The 14,417-nt window shown below is 37.7% G+C and overlaps 1 protein-coding gene across 1 annotated transcript; it reads left to right on the forward strand.

The window, feature by feature from the left end:
- Nucleotides 1-680: 680 nt before the first annotated feature.
- On the forward strand, nucleotides 681-13,653 carry LOC135689826 (UDP-glucuronosyltransferase 2B15; the record flags this gene model as incomplete). Its single annotated transcript, XM_089108608.1, has 8 exons — nucleotides 681-949; nucleotides 1,908-2,189; nucleotides 3,167-3,307; nucleotides 4,266-4,458; nucleotides 8,479-9,094; nucleotides 9,655-9,858; nucleotides 11,228-11,519; nucleotides 12,616-13,653. Coding segments are annotated over 8 exons (2,280 nt in total), but the record flags the coding sequence as incomplete, so codon positions are not given.
- Between the last annotated feature and the right edge of the window lie 764 nt (nucleotides 13,654-14,417).

Raw genomic sequence — 14,417 nt, forward strand, 5'->3', positions numbered from 1 at the left:
AGCGGATTAAAAACGACAGATAGCATCAAACTTTTTTCAGCAATTTAGCCTTTTACACGATCGTTGTCGTTCATCGCGGTCCAATATCGAAAAAAAGTTTAAGGAAAAACGATCGTGTAAACCCGCCTTTAGGCAGAAAAATACGGAATGTTTTGGACTGTAGAAGACTTACAATCAGTTCAAATGAAAACGTTAAGCAAGAAAACATGTAAACTTATCAAGAAATTCTTGATTTCCTTTGCCGTCTTTTTTTATGAGATTGTGAAGCTTTGGAGGGATTCAAATTCAAATTCCTGCTCAAAAGGAAGGGGCTCAATTGGAAAGATTGATTTAGTAGCAAGGGCTAAACTGAACTTTAAAGGCTCTTGCGCAACCGGCATGCTTTGTGACTATAGTTCCAAAACCGGCCTAATATCGCACTGCATGAAAATACAAAACACGGCCAATTTCTGCAGACAGCTGTCAAGACAAGTTAGAAAAGAAACCTAAAGCTTTTCTCTAGATAGTCTACCCTCGTTTTGACGATTTCTAGGTCCCAATGAAGTCTGTGATGAAAGAGACAGTGCAATCATCTATTCCTTATTCTGAGTTTTGCGTTTCTTAAAATGTAATTACAAAACCTTCATGCAATGTATAGTGAGAATTTTTATTTGCAGCGACAGAAAACTTGACTATCCCCCCCAAACCTGAAAGCACTGAAATGGGTACCCCAGAATGACAAACTTGGCCACGAAAAGACAAAGGCTTTCGTTAGTCACATGGGCATAAACGGAGCCTCTGAAGCTGCGTATCACGGTGTACCGATTGTCGCTGTGCCGTTTATAGCTGAACGATTGCACAATACGATTATGTTTTCTAAGAAGATGAAAATGGCCAAGATTATCGACATTAAAACTGCTGACGCAGAGACATGGCAAAGGACTATCGAAGAAGTCATATACAATTCTAGGTAAGTTCTGTAATATAACTGCACCGTATACTTAAGTTTCCTCTAGTGATTGAAGCAAGAATCTGCCTTTGAGATTGATCAACGTTTTTATAAAAACTTTTTTTGAAAAGTCAAGCATTTTATATATTAGGTGAATATTTATTCTTCCTGCTAAAACGATGCTTACCATCACAGCCTCCAATTGCCCTTCTCGTACAAGCCCCCTTTGGATAAGCTCCCACCATACCATGCCGATTTCTGTGTTTCAATAAGCCCCGTGAAAACATAATCAAGAAACAAAGAAAGATACATCACTTTCGTTCATGATTGATAAAACATTCAGCAGCGGATTAAAAAACTCAAATTAAAATATGAATATTTTCAACTACAATAACTGTTTGTGATTTTATTTATATTTTGGATTGGTATTTTACAAAGGTTAAAGTAACAAATGAAACTACCTTTCGACTAAAAATCATGAAAGCACGTACACAACGAGATGTTTCTATGGCAACCTTGAGATTATTTTTAACTTCCCCCTTGTAAAAGCCCCCTCCAATATGTCCCTAGCAAAAAACTTTCTAGGGCTTTTTCGAGAAATTACTGTTTATGCCCCCCTTTAGTTTGCGAATTAACATGTTAGGGCAAGTAACTTGTGTCTTGCCGCGTGTAAAAGCCCGCGTGTAAGATCCTAGTGTTTAAGACTTTTGGCAACATTGGTACACTTAAAAATATTTAGGATTAAGGGCAGACCAGATTTAATGCTATTTTCTGAAAATAAGCAACAATATCTACTGTGAAGAAGTAAAGAATATTAATGAGAACCTATTTAGCCTTAACTGTCAATAGGTAACCCATAATACTAGAACCTGTTTTGCCAAACGCTGAAAAAAGTAGGTTCTTACACGCTGGTTTTAACTGTATTCTAAGTGTCACCAATGACTATGACATAATTGTTTCTGTTATCCTTTGCATTTAGCTACAAGGAGAATGCAATGATGACGTCAAAACGTTTGCGAAGCTGGCCTAAATCAGGCACAGAGAGAGCCGGAGATCTTGTTCAGTATGCACTTGATAATGGTGGACGTCTGCCTCATTTGAAGTCAAACGCAAACACTCTGTACTGGTTCCAATACTACTGTGTCGACGTCATTACGTTGTTGCTTGCGCTGGCAGTGTTGTTGCCTTTAGTTATCTTTAAAATGCTGAAGTTCTTGCTTTCGTTGCTGTGGAGGAGTACAGAGAAATCGAAGAAGGATTAGGTTGCTCAAACAATGGTTTTTCCATATTTGCTTATTTTGTGTTGACTGAAGAAATTTTTCCCATTTGCATCACAGGCTGTAAGGCTATATTTCCATTGCGGAAAAACCAAGTTAAATGCGAAAGCATTCTCGCAAAAAGTGTCTTACTCGGTCCTTCTCATGTGCAGGTGATATATTTCGATTTCGCGGGGAGAGGTGTCTCTTCGTAAAAAAATTATTCTTCAGTCGCCCTTTCCAGCGAAAAAGCCACTACAACTAGTGATCTTCAAGTTAATGACAACCGTAAAGCGTTGCTTATCTTTTGATGAGTTCATAATTTAATATAGGTTATTCATAGAGAAAAGTGTGGACATGTAGGAAACATTGTAAAATTGACAAGTATTGATTTTTGATTAAGCTTTAAAGCCTCTTGGTTTGTTTCAGCTGTTGGTACAATCCAAGGCTTAAACATAGGCTTGAAACGGCGTTCTAAGATTTGCAGTTGTTTTTGATATTGTACGTAGGCCAATCGACAGGCATTGATAGGATTCGAAGATCAAGGGTCTAGGGTTCGTGTCCCTACCCTAGCAAAAAACTTTCTAGGGCTTTTTCGAGAAATTACTGTTTATGCCCCCCTTTAGTTTGCGAATTAACATGTTAGGGCAAGTAACTTGTGTCTTGCCGCGTGTAAAAGCCCGCGTGTAAGATCCTAGTGTTTAAGACTTTTAGCAACATTGGTACACTTAAAAATATTTAGGATTAAGGGCAGACCAGATTTAATGCTATTTTCTGAAAATAAGCAACAATATCTACTGTGAAGAAGTAAAGAATATTAATGAGAACCTATTTAGCCTTAACTGTCAATAGGTAACCCATAATACTAGAACCTGTTTTGCCAAACGCTGAAAAAAGTAGGTTCTTACACGCTGGTTTTAACTGTATTCTAAGTGTCACCAATGACTATGACATAATTGTTTCTGTTATTCTTTGCATTCAGCTACAAGGAGAATGCAATGATGACGTCAAAACGTATGCGAAGCTGGCCTAAATCAGGCACAGAGAGAGCCGGAGATCTTGTTCAGTATGCACTTGATAATGGTGGACGTCTGCCTCATTTGAAGTCAAACGCAAACACTCTGTACTGGTTTCAATACTACTGTGTCGACGTCATTACGTTGTTGCTTGCGCTGGCAGTGTTGTTGCCTTTAGTTATCTTTAAAATGCTGAAGTTCTTGCTTTCGTTGCTGTGGAGGAGTACAGAGAAATCGAAGAAGGATTAGGTTGCTCAAACAATGGTTTTTCCATATTTGCTTATTTTGTGTTGACTGAAGAAATTTTTCCCATTTGCATCACAGGCTGTAAGGCTATATTTCCATTGCGGAAAAACCAAGTTAAATGCGAAAGCATTCTCGCAAAAAGTGTCTTACTTGGTCCTTCTCATGTGCAGGTGATATATTTTGATTTCGCGGGTAGAGGTGTCTTTTCGTAAAAAAAATTATTCTTCAGTCGCCCTTTCCAGCGAAGAAGCCACTAGAACTAGTGATCTTCAAGTTAGTTATCTGATTGGCCTATTTCGATCCACAACTGGGTATATATTTTTCCAGCTTTCTGTTTTTCGAGGCGTAGGGATCACGAGGTCACATCGAGAGAAAGGGCCTGGTCATTGCTCGATAAGCGTAGCTTCTCGGTGTCTTACAACTACCTTCGGATGGTATGTGGAAGCAAATACAAGTAATACAAGTTTGTCTCAAGGAGCGGAAATCCATGTAGTAGTTAATGCGGGTCCTTTTTGGTTCTTCGTAGTTAATGGTCCTAGGGGTCATAGGGGTCCTACGGTCATAGGGTCTGGTTTTTCCAATATGCCCTACAATATATATAATAGCGTGACGTTTTTTGTTCCTGCCCACCTACACAAGGAGAATATAATATACGAGATAAAAGACAGGATTAGCCTGTTGTTCACAAATATAGGCATATGGGAAGTGACGTCAAAGGAACAAGACATGGTTTAGCCTAGCATCCAATCACCATTAATTCCTGCCTGTCTCCAATCAGACCGATTCCTGCCTGTCTCCACTGTTGCCTTGCTAACTATTTTACCTAGGGTCAAACAAAATGGCCGTCTTTAGCGATGTTTTGGTCTGCACATTTGTCCTGGCGACATTTCTAGGCCACGGAGATTGCAGAAAGGCAAAATCGAAGGTTGTATTTGTGACACTGAGTTTTGAATCAAGCCCTTACTTCAATTGTTTGGAATTAGCGGAAGAGCTGGTGAGGCGCGGACATGAGGTTTGTACAATTTTTTCCTTTTTTTCGCAATCTGCACAAAGTGTTGAAGGTATTCCTAGACTTAAGGCCAAAAAACAATAGACAGGCTGCGAACCGTACTGTGAAGAGGTGGGCTAGGGGGGTCACTGACCCGGGGGCCCTTGGCCTTACGGTCCCATAAATAACAGCTCAAAACATTATAAGTGAAAGTCCAGCCTCTCCATTATCAAAAAACTACAAAAATCTATAAATTAAGTAAGGTAGAAGTAGTTTGAGTCTTTGACTGCTTGATTGTTACCAAATAATGTGATTGCAACAGGGCAACATGCAACAATCAGTGGCGTAGCGTCTATGTATGCTACGCTTGCGGCGCAAGCGTAAAAAATTCTAGACAAATTCTAAAATTCTTGCAACACTTCTACCGGTAATAAATTCGTTGTAGTGTTAAAGTCAATGCATAACAATTTCCGCAATAAACGGCTTCTCCTTCGTGTCACGAGCAGCATGCAGTGAACTCTAGCGCCAACATGCCAATTGGCTATTTTTCCAAGTAAACAGATCGCTAAAAATTATGAAATTGGAAAAATCTGAGAAACGGAAGCCCCTCCCGTCATTCTTTTGCCTGTCTGAAATAAGAGAAACATACGATCAGTAGCGACGCCACGAGGGGACTGGGGGGACACGTCCCCCCAGTTCTCGGCAGGATCAATTTTGCATTTCGTCTAAATCCGATAAGAAAATGTTGGGGGAGGGGTAACGTACTTTTTGTGATGTAATCCTATGATTTTCAAACTGCCTTTATATAGCCAAAAGTGAGTAATAGGCGTTCCCTTCAGGTAAAAGTTGCGTTCCTTGTTAGTAAAAGGGGGTTTTCTGGTGCTAAAAGGGGCGTGGTCCAAAATATTTTGTTTTGTCCCCCCCCCTCCCCCAGAGCGTAGCGGCCGGACTGGAGCTTGCGGTAGGCCTGAGCGCAAGCATTCCCAAATATTTGATAATCCACAACATTTTTCTACCTATAAGCTGCTTTTTGCGAATATTTTTCGCGTGAAACATCATTTCAAACTCAACTATTTTCCTTTCTTTACTTTGTGACTGTTAAAAAGAGAAAAAGTTTCGTCAAAGTGGGGTCAAAGTTTCTTTGTCATTATCCGCATTCCGTATTTCAAGTCTAAGACGTGCCAGTATAGTCAGAATTTACGGACCAGGGCATGCGGTAGACCTGAGCGCAAGCTTTGCCAAATACATATGATTTGCAGGGACTAATTTTCTGAAACTTTGTTAACTATGAGAGGATAAAATGAGCAGAAACTGTTGCTTCAGTTCGCTTAGGCTCTGCAGTTTGTTAACAATTTCGCATTCCCCAGCGGGAATCCCCAGCTGCATTGTAGCATAAAAATTCTTACATAATGGGCATATAAGAATAAGATCTTTGCGAAGCGGTTTTAGCACTAGGAGCACTAGGATTATCACGATAATAATCAATTACCGCTTGTATTTTTAAGAAGCTGCAATTACATTCATTCAACATAGCCGTATATTTTATGTTACCGCATGCCTAAGTTCTGCGCTCACGCTACGCCACTGGCAACAATAAATACATTCTTTTTTTCTAAGAACCAGTAAATTTAAGTTCAGATTGACTGTTCTTAATTTTTCAAAAATCCGACGCTGGCAAATACTGGTTCTCCGCTGGGGGTTTGTCTGTTTCCATGTGATAAGTTTGTTTTCATGTGATCAGACATTCTTGGTCGAAAGCGAAAGGCATTTGAGAAGCCTTTGTGGCATTTGAAAGGTACAAATAGGGGAAGAAGTTTTGAAATCTTTTGAAGAGAGTAAGAGAAAAGAGAGAGAAAGAAAGAACCTTCAGAAACGGCGGAACAAAGAGCACTTACAACATCGTGTGTGCAGTTTGCTTGACAGCCAATCAGTTTCGCGAAGCTATCATAATGACTCAGCAATTTTTGCAATTTGGGTATACGCTTCCTATTTACCATGACTCAATGCCTTTAAGTTCAGATTGACTGTTCTTAATTTTTTCAAAAATCCGCCGGCTAGATTGTTATTGATTTGTTCTTAAATTAATAAGTTATAAGCGATGTAATTGCTAGCTCAGCTTTTTCACTCTAGGGAGGTGTTCAGGCCTCATTCGCTAACAAAGTGAACGAGAAAACCTTGTTAGGAACCCTCGTCTTCAAGATTTCCTGGGGGAGCATTCCCCACATCTCCTAGAAGCGTCTGCCTTAACTATCTATTTTTTTGTCCTGACCTAGGGCCTATAAATCCTCTCCGCGGCTCTGGCTGCGAACATCTGATTTCTCACCTAAACAGGATGATCTTGATGGTTTTATATACTTTCGAGTATGGAGATTCAGAATCCAAGATGGGACCAAAAAAATTTGGCCTCGGTATCACGTGACTGATGACGTCGTCGATAACGGAAAAACAATCTGTTTTCAAGTGGGTTAGTGGGAACGCGACGCAGAAACGGATAACTTTTAACCCGAATATGTTTTAACCCAGGCTAGTGGAAAGGCTGCCTAATATATCATTATAAGAATCATAACGCATTTGTGTAGTGCGACAGCAATGACGATTAAGCAGTTCTTTACAAAGCGACTCTATACCTGGTCGCGGCAGGCTTTTTTTACAAGTATTGAAACAGGATTATCTAGTTAAAGTTATTCGAAAGCTAATTTTATTCCATTGTTGAGCTAAAAGTCTCCTCTTTACTTCTATGCATAAGTACGTGCACATTGGTTCAAGAAACTGCCTAAAGAGGTAAAAACTAACAGGCACCGAGGTTACATCATTCCAACCTGAAAAATTAGGCCTACCTGAAAAAGTACTCCCGATCGTGAATCCTCAGATCCTTTGTTAGTGTGTGAAACGCGCCAAGTTCTTCTCTCCTCTGAAGAAATTTTCTCACCCAAAACCTATGTTTTTGTCTTCCACGACGTATTTTCACTCTTTTCAACAATGCAATAATAATAAACAAGCTCGATTGCAGTAGAAATTGCTGGTTGATTCCCGCCATTTTTATTTTGGCGCACCCAAAGTCAAATAATGAATCACAGAAATCGCAAGGATGGCAGTACGTTTCTTGCGCTTTTTGCGATCATATGAAAACCAGGCTTAATGAAAATAGTAGAGCTAGGTAATATTTTCATTCCAATCAAAATACAGTATAATACAATGCAATAATACAATAAGATTAAAAGAAACAAGATTGAAACGAAAATTAACATTTAAAAAATAATTTTTTGGCGGTACAGAACTTGAAAATGGCTATGAGAATAGCAAACATTTTACAACATATTTGGCTACAAAGCTTTTTGCAGTATCGATTCACCAACGCAATCTACAGTACTCGATGATAGAAATATACTAATCTAAACATGACTTGAACCCTAATTTCATGAGTGAGATTTTTGAAACAAGAAATGTACATTATGATTTGCGAACTAAAAATAATCTTTGCATTCCAAAAGCCAGGATAACTTCTTATGGTATAGAAACTGAGATATTTAGGTCAAAAACTGTGGCAAACACTACCTCACAGTATAAGAGAATCCCAATCTTTGGCAACATTTAAAAAAGAATTGAGAGCAAACCCTGTAGAATGTGACTGTAGATTGTGTAAAATATCTTTTGCTGGGTTAGGTTTTTTTTAGAATATTATACCTTATACATTTCTAACATTGTATCATATATTTATTTTATGCTAATTCTTTATAGATAGTTGGCCTTAATTAGCTTCAAATTTCCAGAGTGGCGAATCTTTTTGGTCCCTCTTGCCTTCTTCGCGCTATCGCTATTCCTTACACTGTATTTTTTCATAGATTTTTTTCAAATAATGAATCAACATGAATCTTTTGACCTTCCAACCATACAAGCAATGCCAAAGGTGGACTTTCCCTTCTTTAAATGCAAACCAATTTTTATGGATTTTGGCGATATTTCCCACTGCTCGATTTTATGCATAATTTATTTATATATATAAATATGTACATCTTTATCTATAAATTTTGATGTTATCGACAGGTTTCAATTCTAACAACGAGACATATGAAAACACGAAAGAGCACTGTGAAACATGTTGAATATCAACTACCAAATCCACAGTTAGCAGAAGAGATCCTTTATAATATAGGCGCTGTATCTAATCATTCGGGACTATATACCTTCTTCACTGCATTAAAAAGCCTATCGCAAGTTTTTCTAGACTCATGCTTTGCAATGCTGAAAAACAAAAATGTTCTTAAAGAGATAAAGGATGCGGACATGATCGTAACAATATCAGTGATGCCATGTGGGCACTATATTGCTGATATGTATGACAAGCCAACAATAGCACTGCAACCAGCTTCGTTTTCTTCTATCGCCTCGGAAACTGGGGCTCCGAACCTTGCCAGCTTTGTCCCGATGATTACAAGTCCGTTTACTGATGAAATGTCATTTATAGAGCGAGTGAAAAATTTTGTCGACTACAGGTTTAAAGATATTATTGTGAATTTTTGGCTGACATATTGGTTTAGAGAGCTGCAATCTGCAAACGACTGGAAAAGTAAAGGGAGTTACACTGAGGTTTTCGGGAAAGCGGAGATGTTCATAGTGCCGCTTGACTTCTCATATCATTATGTCACCCCAATGATGCCCAGTGAGTATTCTATTGTTTTGTTTACACGGTGGACACCATAAAGTTTGGAAAAATTGATTAAAAGTGGTCTACTTGTAGAATACTGTCTTTGTGAAAGAAATTGAAACGTGCGACAAAAGTTAACTAACTTATTTGATAAAAATATAAATGAATATGCCGCAACAAAGTCTCACCAGAATTCATATCCTTATTGAAATAGCTTTATTAGAAACCTGTCCACTTTCTCGATTGTTTCTGTTTTTTCTTTAGAGAAAATCAGGTATTAAAAGCAGCCATTCAACAATTTTTCTCATTGGCACTTTTGTGTCCTGTGTTTTCATTGAAAGAGCCTTTTTAATTATACACGAAACGCATTTTGGGGTGGAACATCATAGGCACTGTATGCTCGCGAAGAGGGTTGAAATTTGACCTGGGTTAAAAGAAGGTTGACTTTTTGACGTGAACTCGACTTCATTAGTTTATCACTTGGGAAGCAATCACAACTTTGGGTGTTTCATACAGACAGGGCATTTGGCTGATTCTATCAGCTCTTTTTAGATATTTGGTACTTCTTATTCTAGATACCTTTTTTGTTGGATCATTTTTGACAAAGCCATCAAAACAGTTACCTGAAGATCTTGAAGGGTTTATGCAAAGCTCTGGAGAGCACGGGATTGTGTTGCTTGCTTTTGGTAGTGCAGTGTGTAGTATGGACCAAGTCATTGTTGAAAGAATTCTAACTGCCATTTCACGCATGAAGCAAAAGTTCATCTGGAAAATGAAATGTGAGTTTTGTTTATTTATTTATCTGCCCTTAATCAGCCTAACATTGATTCAAATTGGCATTGATTCAAAATTAAAGAAATGAAGATTCATTCATTTAGCACTTTTTTAGTTTATTTCGCTCAATCATTCTGTAAATTTGGTATTCAAAAAAGTGCTTCAAAATGCCCAAGGCATGTTTTAACATTATCCTAGTTAGGGCAAATGCCCCACCAGGCCTTCTTCCGCCATCGAGTAATAGCTTTCTAATAAAATCTGAATTTACGACAAGTGCGCAAGTCCGAGATATTCACTTGTCACACGAAGTAAAGAGCACTCATTTTCACAGATCCATTTTCCATTTATAGTTTCTTGAAAATCAATGTCTGTGCTTTTTTTCGAAGTGACATGTTCCTGCATCTTTTCTATACTTTGATTGGAAAGACCAAACACATGAATGGAGTTTATTGCCCTTGATGTCAAAGTCATTTTATTCTATTAGGAAGATTAGGAACAGCGCCTTGATATGCTGTATCTTGACATACTTGTGAACAAGAAATGTGACAGAACAGCCTATAAGGTTTTTTGGGTTTTCTTGGAAAGAATGTTGCAATAACGTTTCCTAAAAGTAAATATAGAAGCAAAATATTGACGTTATAAAAGTATATTTATAGAACCTTTGGGCTTTGTTCGCATAGTTTGAAGCAACACCATAAAATACCCTTTAAGTGTGCAAAATCAGTTAGGTCTATTTCAAATTGGTTGAGATATGGTCACATGAGTATATGCATTTTCCCCATCAAACCAGTGGAATGTGGAATTTCACCTTGTTCTGAAATTCATTACCTTGAATTTACGGTGGCTCTAGTACCCAGAGTAAATATTGTTCGGCAGCAAAACAAGGAATGTTTTGGACTGTAGAAGACTCACAATCAGTTCAAATGAAAACGTTACTTAAGAAAACATGAAAACTTATCAAGAAATTCTTGATTTCCTTTGCCGTCTTGTGAAGCTTTGGAGGGATTCAAATTCAAATTCCTGCTCAAAAGGAAGGGGCTCAATTGGAAAGATTGATTTAGTAGCAAGGGCTAAACTGAACTTTAAAGGCTCTTGCGCAACCGACATGCTTTGTGACTATAGTTCCAAAACCGGCCTAATATCGTACTGCATGAAAATACAAAACACAGCCAATTTCTGCAGACAGCTGTCAAGACAAGTTAGAAAAGAAACCTAAAGCTTTTCTCTAGATAGTCTACCCTCGTTTTGACGATTTCTAGGTCCCAATGAAGTCTGTGATGAAAGAGACAGTGCAATCATCTATTCCTTATTCCTTATTGTAAATGTAATTACAAAACCTTCATGCAATGTATAGTGAGACTTTTTTATTCGCAGCGACAGAAAACTTGACAATCCCCCCAAACCTGAAAGCATTGAAATGGGTACCCCAGAATGACATACTTGGCCACGAAAAGACAAAGGCTTTCGTTAGTCACATGGGCATAAACGGAGCCGCTGAAGCTGCGTATCACGGTGTGCCGATTGTCGCTGTGCCATTCACAGCTGAACGATTGCACAATACGATTATGTTTTCTAAGAAGATAAAAATGGCCAAGATTATCGACATTAAAACTGCTGACGCAGAGACATGGCAAAGGACTATCGAAGAAGTGATATACAATTCAAGGTAGGTTCTGTAATATAACTGCAGGGTTTTCAAGTTATTCTCTAGCGATTGAAGCAAGAATCTGCCTTTGAAATTGCTCAACGTTTTTATAAAAACTTTTTTTGAAAAGTCGAGCTTTTTATATATTAGGTATAAGCTCCCTCCATTATGTCCCAAGGGTTTTTTGAGAAATAACTGTTGATGCCCCCCCTTTAGCTTGCAAATTTCAACATGTTAGGGCAACCAATTTTTTATTTCTGAGGTTAGTTTTTACGTTTAGTGAGAAATGAAGGAGTTATTGGCGATCTTCTACGCCAAAATTCGCCATCTTGGTTTTCAGAATGAGTAGACAGTGACGTCACGGGAGGAATCCGATCGCCTCCTCCTTCGAGTTTTTGTATCGTAGTCAATGAGGGAAATCTAACAGGTCCAAGATGAGCGATATTTCCAGAGAAAGTAGTGGCAGCGAGGATGAGATTTTTGAAGGTTGCGCTTACATTGTTACAATAACGAGTTCCTCCCAAGACGTCACAAGAGAACGGCGAATGATGATAAAGTGACTTGGCTAGGCCGCACTATTTTGCTTAATTTCAATATCAAAACGCTTTTATTTAAAAAAAAAGTTCAGATCTACTATAAGAGCAGTGCAACGCTTCAATTAAGAGAATAAAAAAAGTCATGTCACAGGCACTTTAAATTTATATACTTTTTACCAAAATCCAAAGATGACAGATAATTGTATACTTAAAACAAAACGCAAAATGGAAAATGTATGTTAAATTTGAAATGTTATTACGAAACAATTATTGTAACTATTTATACAGTGTATCAATGTTGGTGGACTTTTAGCAACATTAGTACACTTAAAAATATTAAGGATGAAGAACAGACCAGATTTAATGCTATTTTCTGAAAATAAGCAACAATATCTACTGTGAAGAAATAAAGAATATTAAAAAGAACCTATTTAGCCTCAACTGTCAATAGGTAACCCATAATACTAAAACCGGTTTTGCCAAACTCTGAAAAAAGTAGGTTCTTACACGCGGGTTTCTACTTTATTTTAAGTGTCACCAATGACTATGACATAATTGTTTCTGTTATTCTTTGCATTTAGCTACAAGGAACATGCAATGATGACATCAAAACGTATGCGAAGCTGGCCTAAATCAGGCACAGAGAGAGCCGGAGATCTTGTTCAGTATGCACTTGATAATGGTGGACGTCTGCCTCATTTGAAGTCAAACGCAAACACTCTGTACTGGTTCCAATACTACTGTGTCGATGTCGTTGCGTTTTTGCTTGCGCTTGCAGTGCTGTTGCCCTTAGTAATCTTTAAAATGCTGAGATTCTTGCTTTCGTTGCTTTGGAAGAGTAGAGAGAAGTCGAAGGAGGATTAGAATTGCCCAATCTATCGGTTTATCCATATTTGCTAACTTTTTGCTGATTGAAGATCATTTTTCTTATGGGTACAACAGCCTGTAACCAGCAGGTAGAGCATAAGTTAGTTTTAAATTTTTGTCCCGAACTTTTATTCATTTCTTGAGACATCTTTTAAATATTGCTTGATAAGATATTTATTTTTTTCAACATTGTTGATTGTGTATTCAAGGAAATCTCAAACTTAATAAGGGCACAAGAAGATTGAAGAAAGTAATCAAAAGATATTTTGTCCTCATGCTTGTGTCTATAGTAACATCAAGAAGTTGAATACATTTTAGCCAAGCACCAACACAACTTCAAAATTTATATCAATACTTTCAACTATACAACCAGGGGTTTATTGCCAGGGTATTTAACTATCAATATAGCTTATGCCGAAAAAAGGCAATCTCTACGTGTCGCGAAGACAGAACGTTCGAGACACAAGGGGAATTTTCTAAGAATCTACGTAACAGACGAAATACCTACGTATTCAAAATGGTAACAATCCAAAGGCTGGCATTATTTTAGCTCTATTACAAAGCTAGAAAACGATTTCTTTATTTGCCCGACAAAATCTTTGATGTACAGGTGGATCAATAATTGGCGGTACAACACTACAGCACCCCATAAACCCCTTTGGCGATGGACAAAACTATATTTTTAACTATATGCAATCGAAAGAATAAGGAAAAGGGAGGTAAAGGGTTTGTACCAAGGACCACGCAGCATGGTAAAAGGTTCTTTTTTTGGGGGGGGGGGGGGGAGGGTGCTATGCTAGCCCGTTATCAAGTCGATGCTCGAAACGTCGCTATTCAATAATATCTTATCTATTCTTGGTACGATTTATTTACATTCATAGTTATTTTCTATTACATTGCACCGCACGCAATTAAGTTTATTTGTGGAAATTTTTGTACTTGATATAGCACTATTTGTTTATCATTATTTGAACCGACTAGATGAAATAATAGATTAAAAGTCTCTGCCCCACGCTTTCTTTTTACACGTACCTAATGATCTTTCAGGTCATTGGATCGAAATTTGAAATTTCTTTAAATGTGTTTTTGTCATGTCATCGTCAAAAAAATATGTTTAGAATTGTTTATTTTGACGGCATAACTTGACAGAATATTCCATGAAATACTGCTAAATATGCAAAATCAGGTCTGTTGGAATTATGATGATGCGATGTTTTAGTTACCCCCATCATAGAAACAATGGACAGCCTTTTGATTGTTGTGTTATTGCTATCACCAATACCTCTTTTGTTTTACCATATAGCACGTTTTGTTTTCCGTGTGTAAAGTTGTTCTGTTGTGGTGATCACCGTTTTTTGGTAGAGAAATTTTTCGTTTTTGCTTTCCATTCTTTATTAGAGCCTTCAAACTCACTCAAACTCAAACTCAAAATATTTTTTTCAACATAAATTTGATTAATTACCATATACCGGTTAACATAATTATACTCAATATACAATATCCAAGTTTATTTGGC

Source organism: Rhopilema esculentum, chromosome 5, assembly GCF_057945365.1.
Source record: "Rhopilema esculentum isolate cy_ngs chromosome 5, ASM5794536v1, whole genome shotgun sequence".
NCBI classification, from domain to species: Eukaryota; Metazoa; Cnidaria; class Scyphozoa; order Rhizostomeae; family Rhizostomatidae; genus Rhopilema; species Rhopilema esculentum.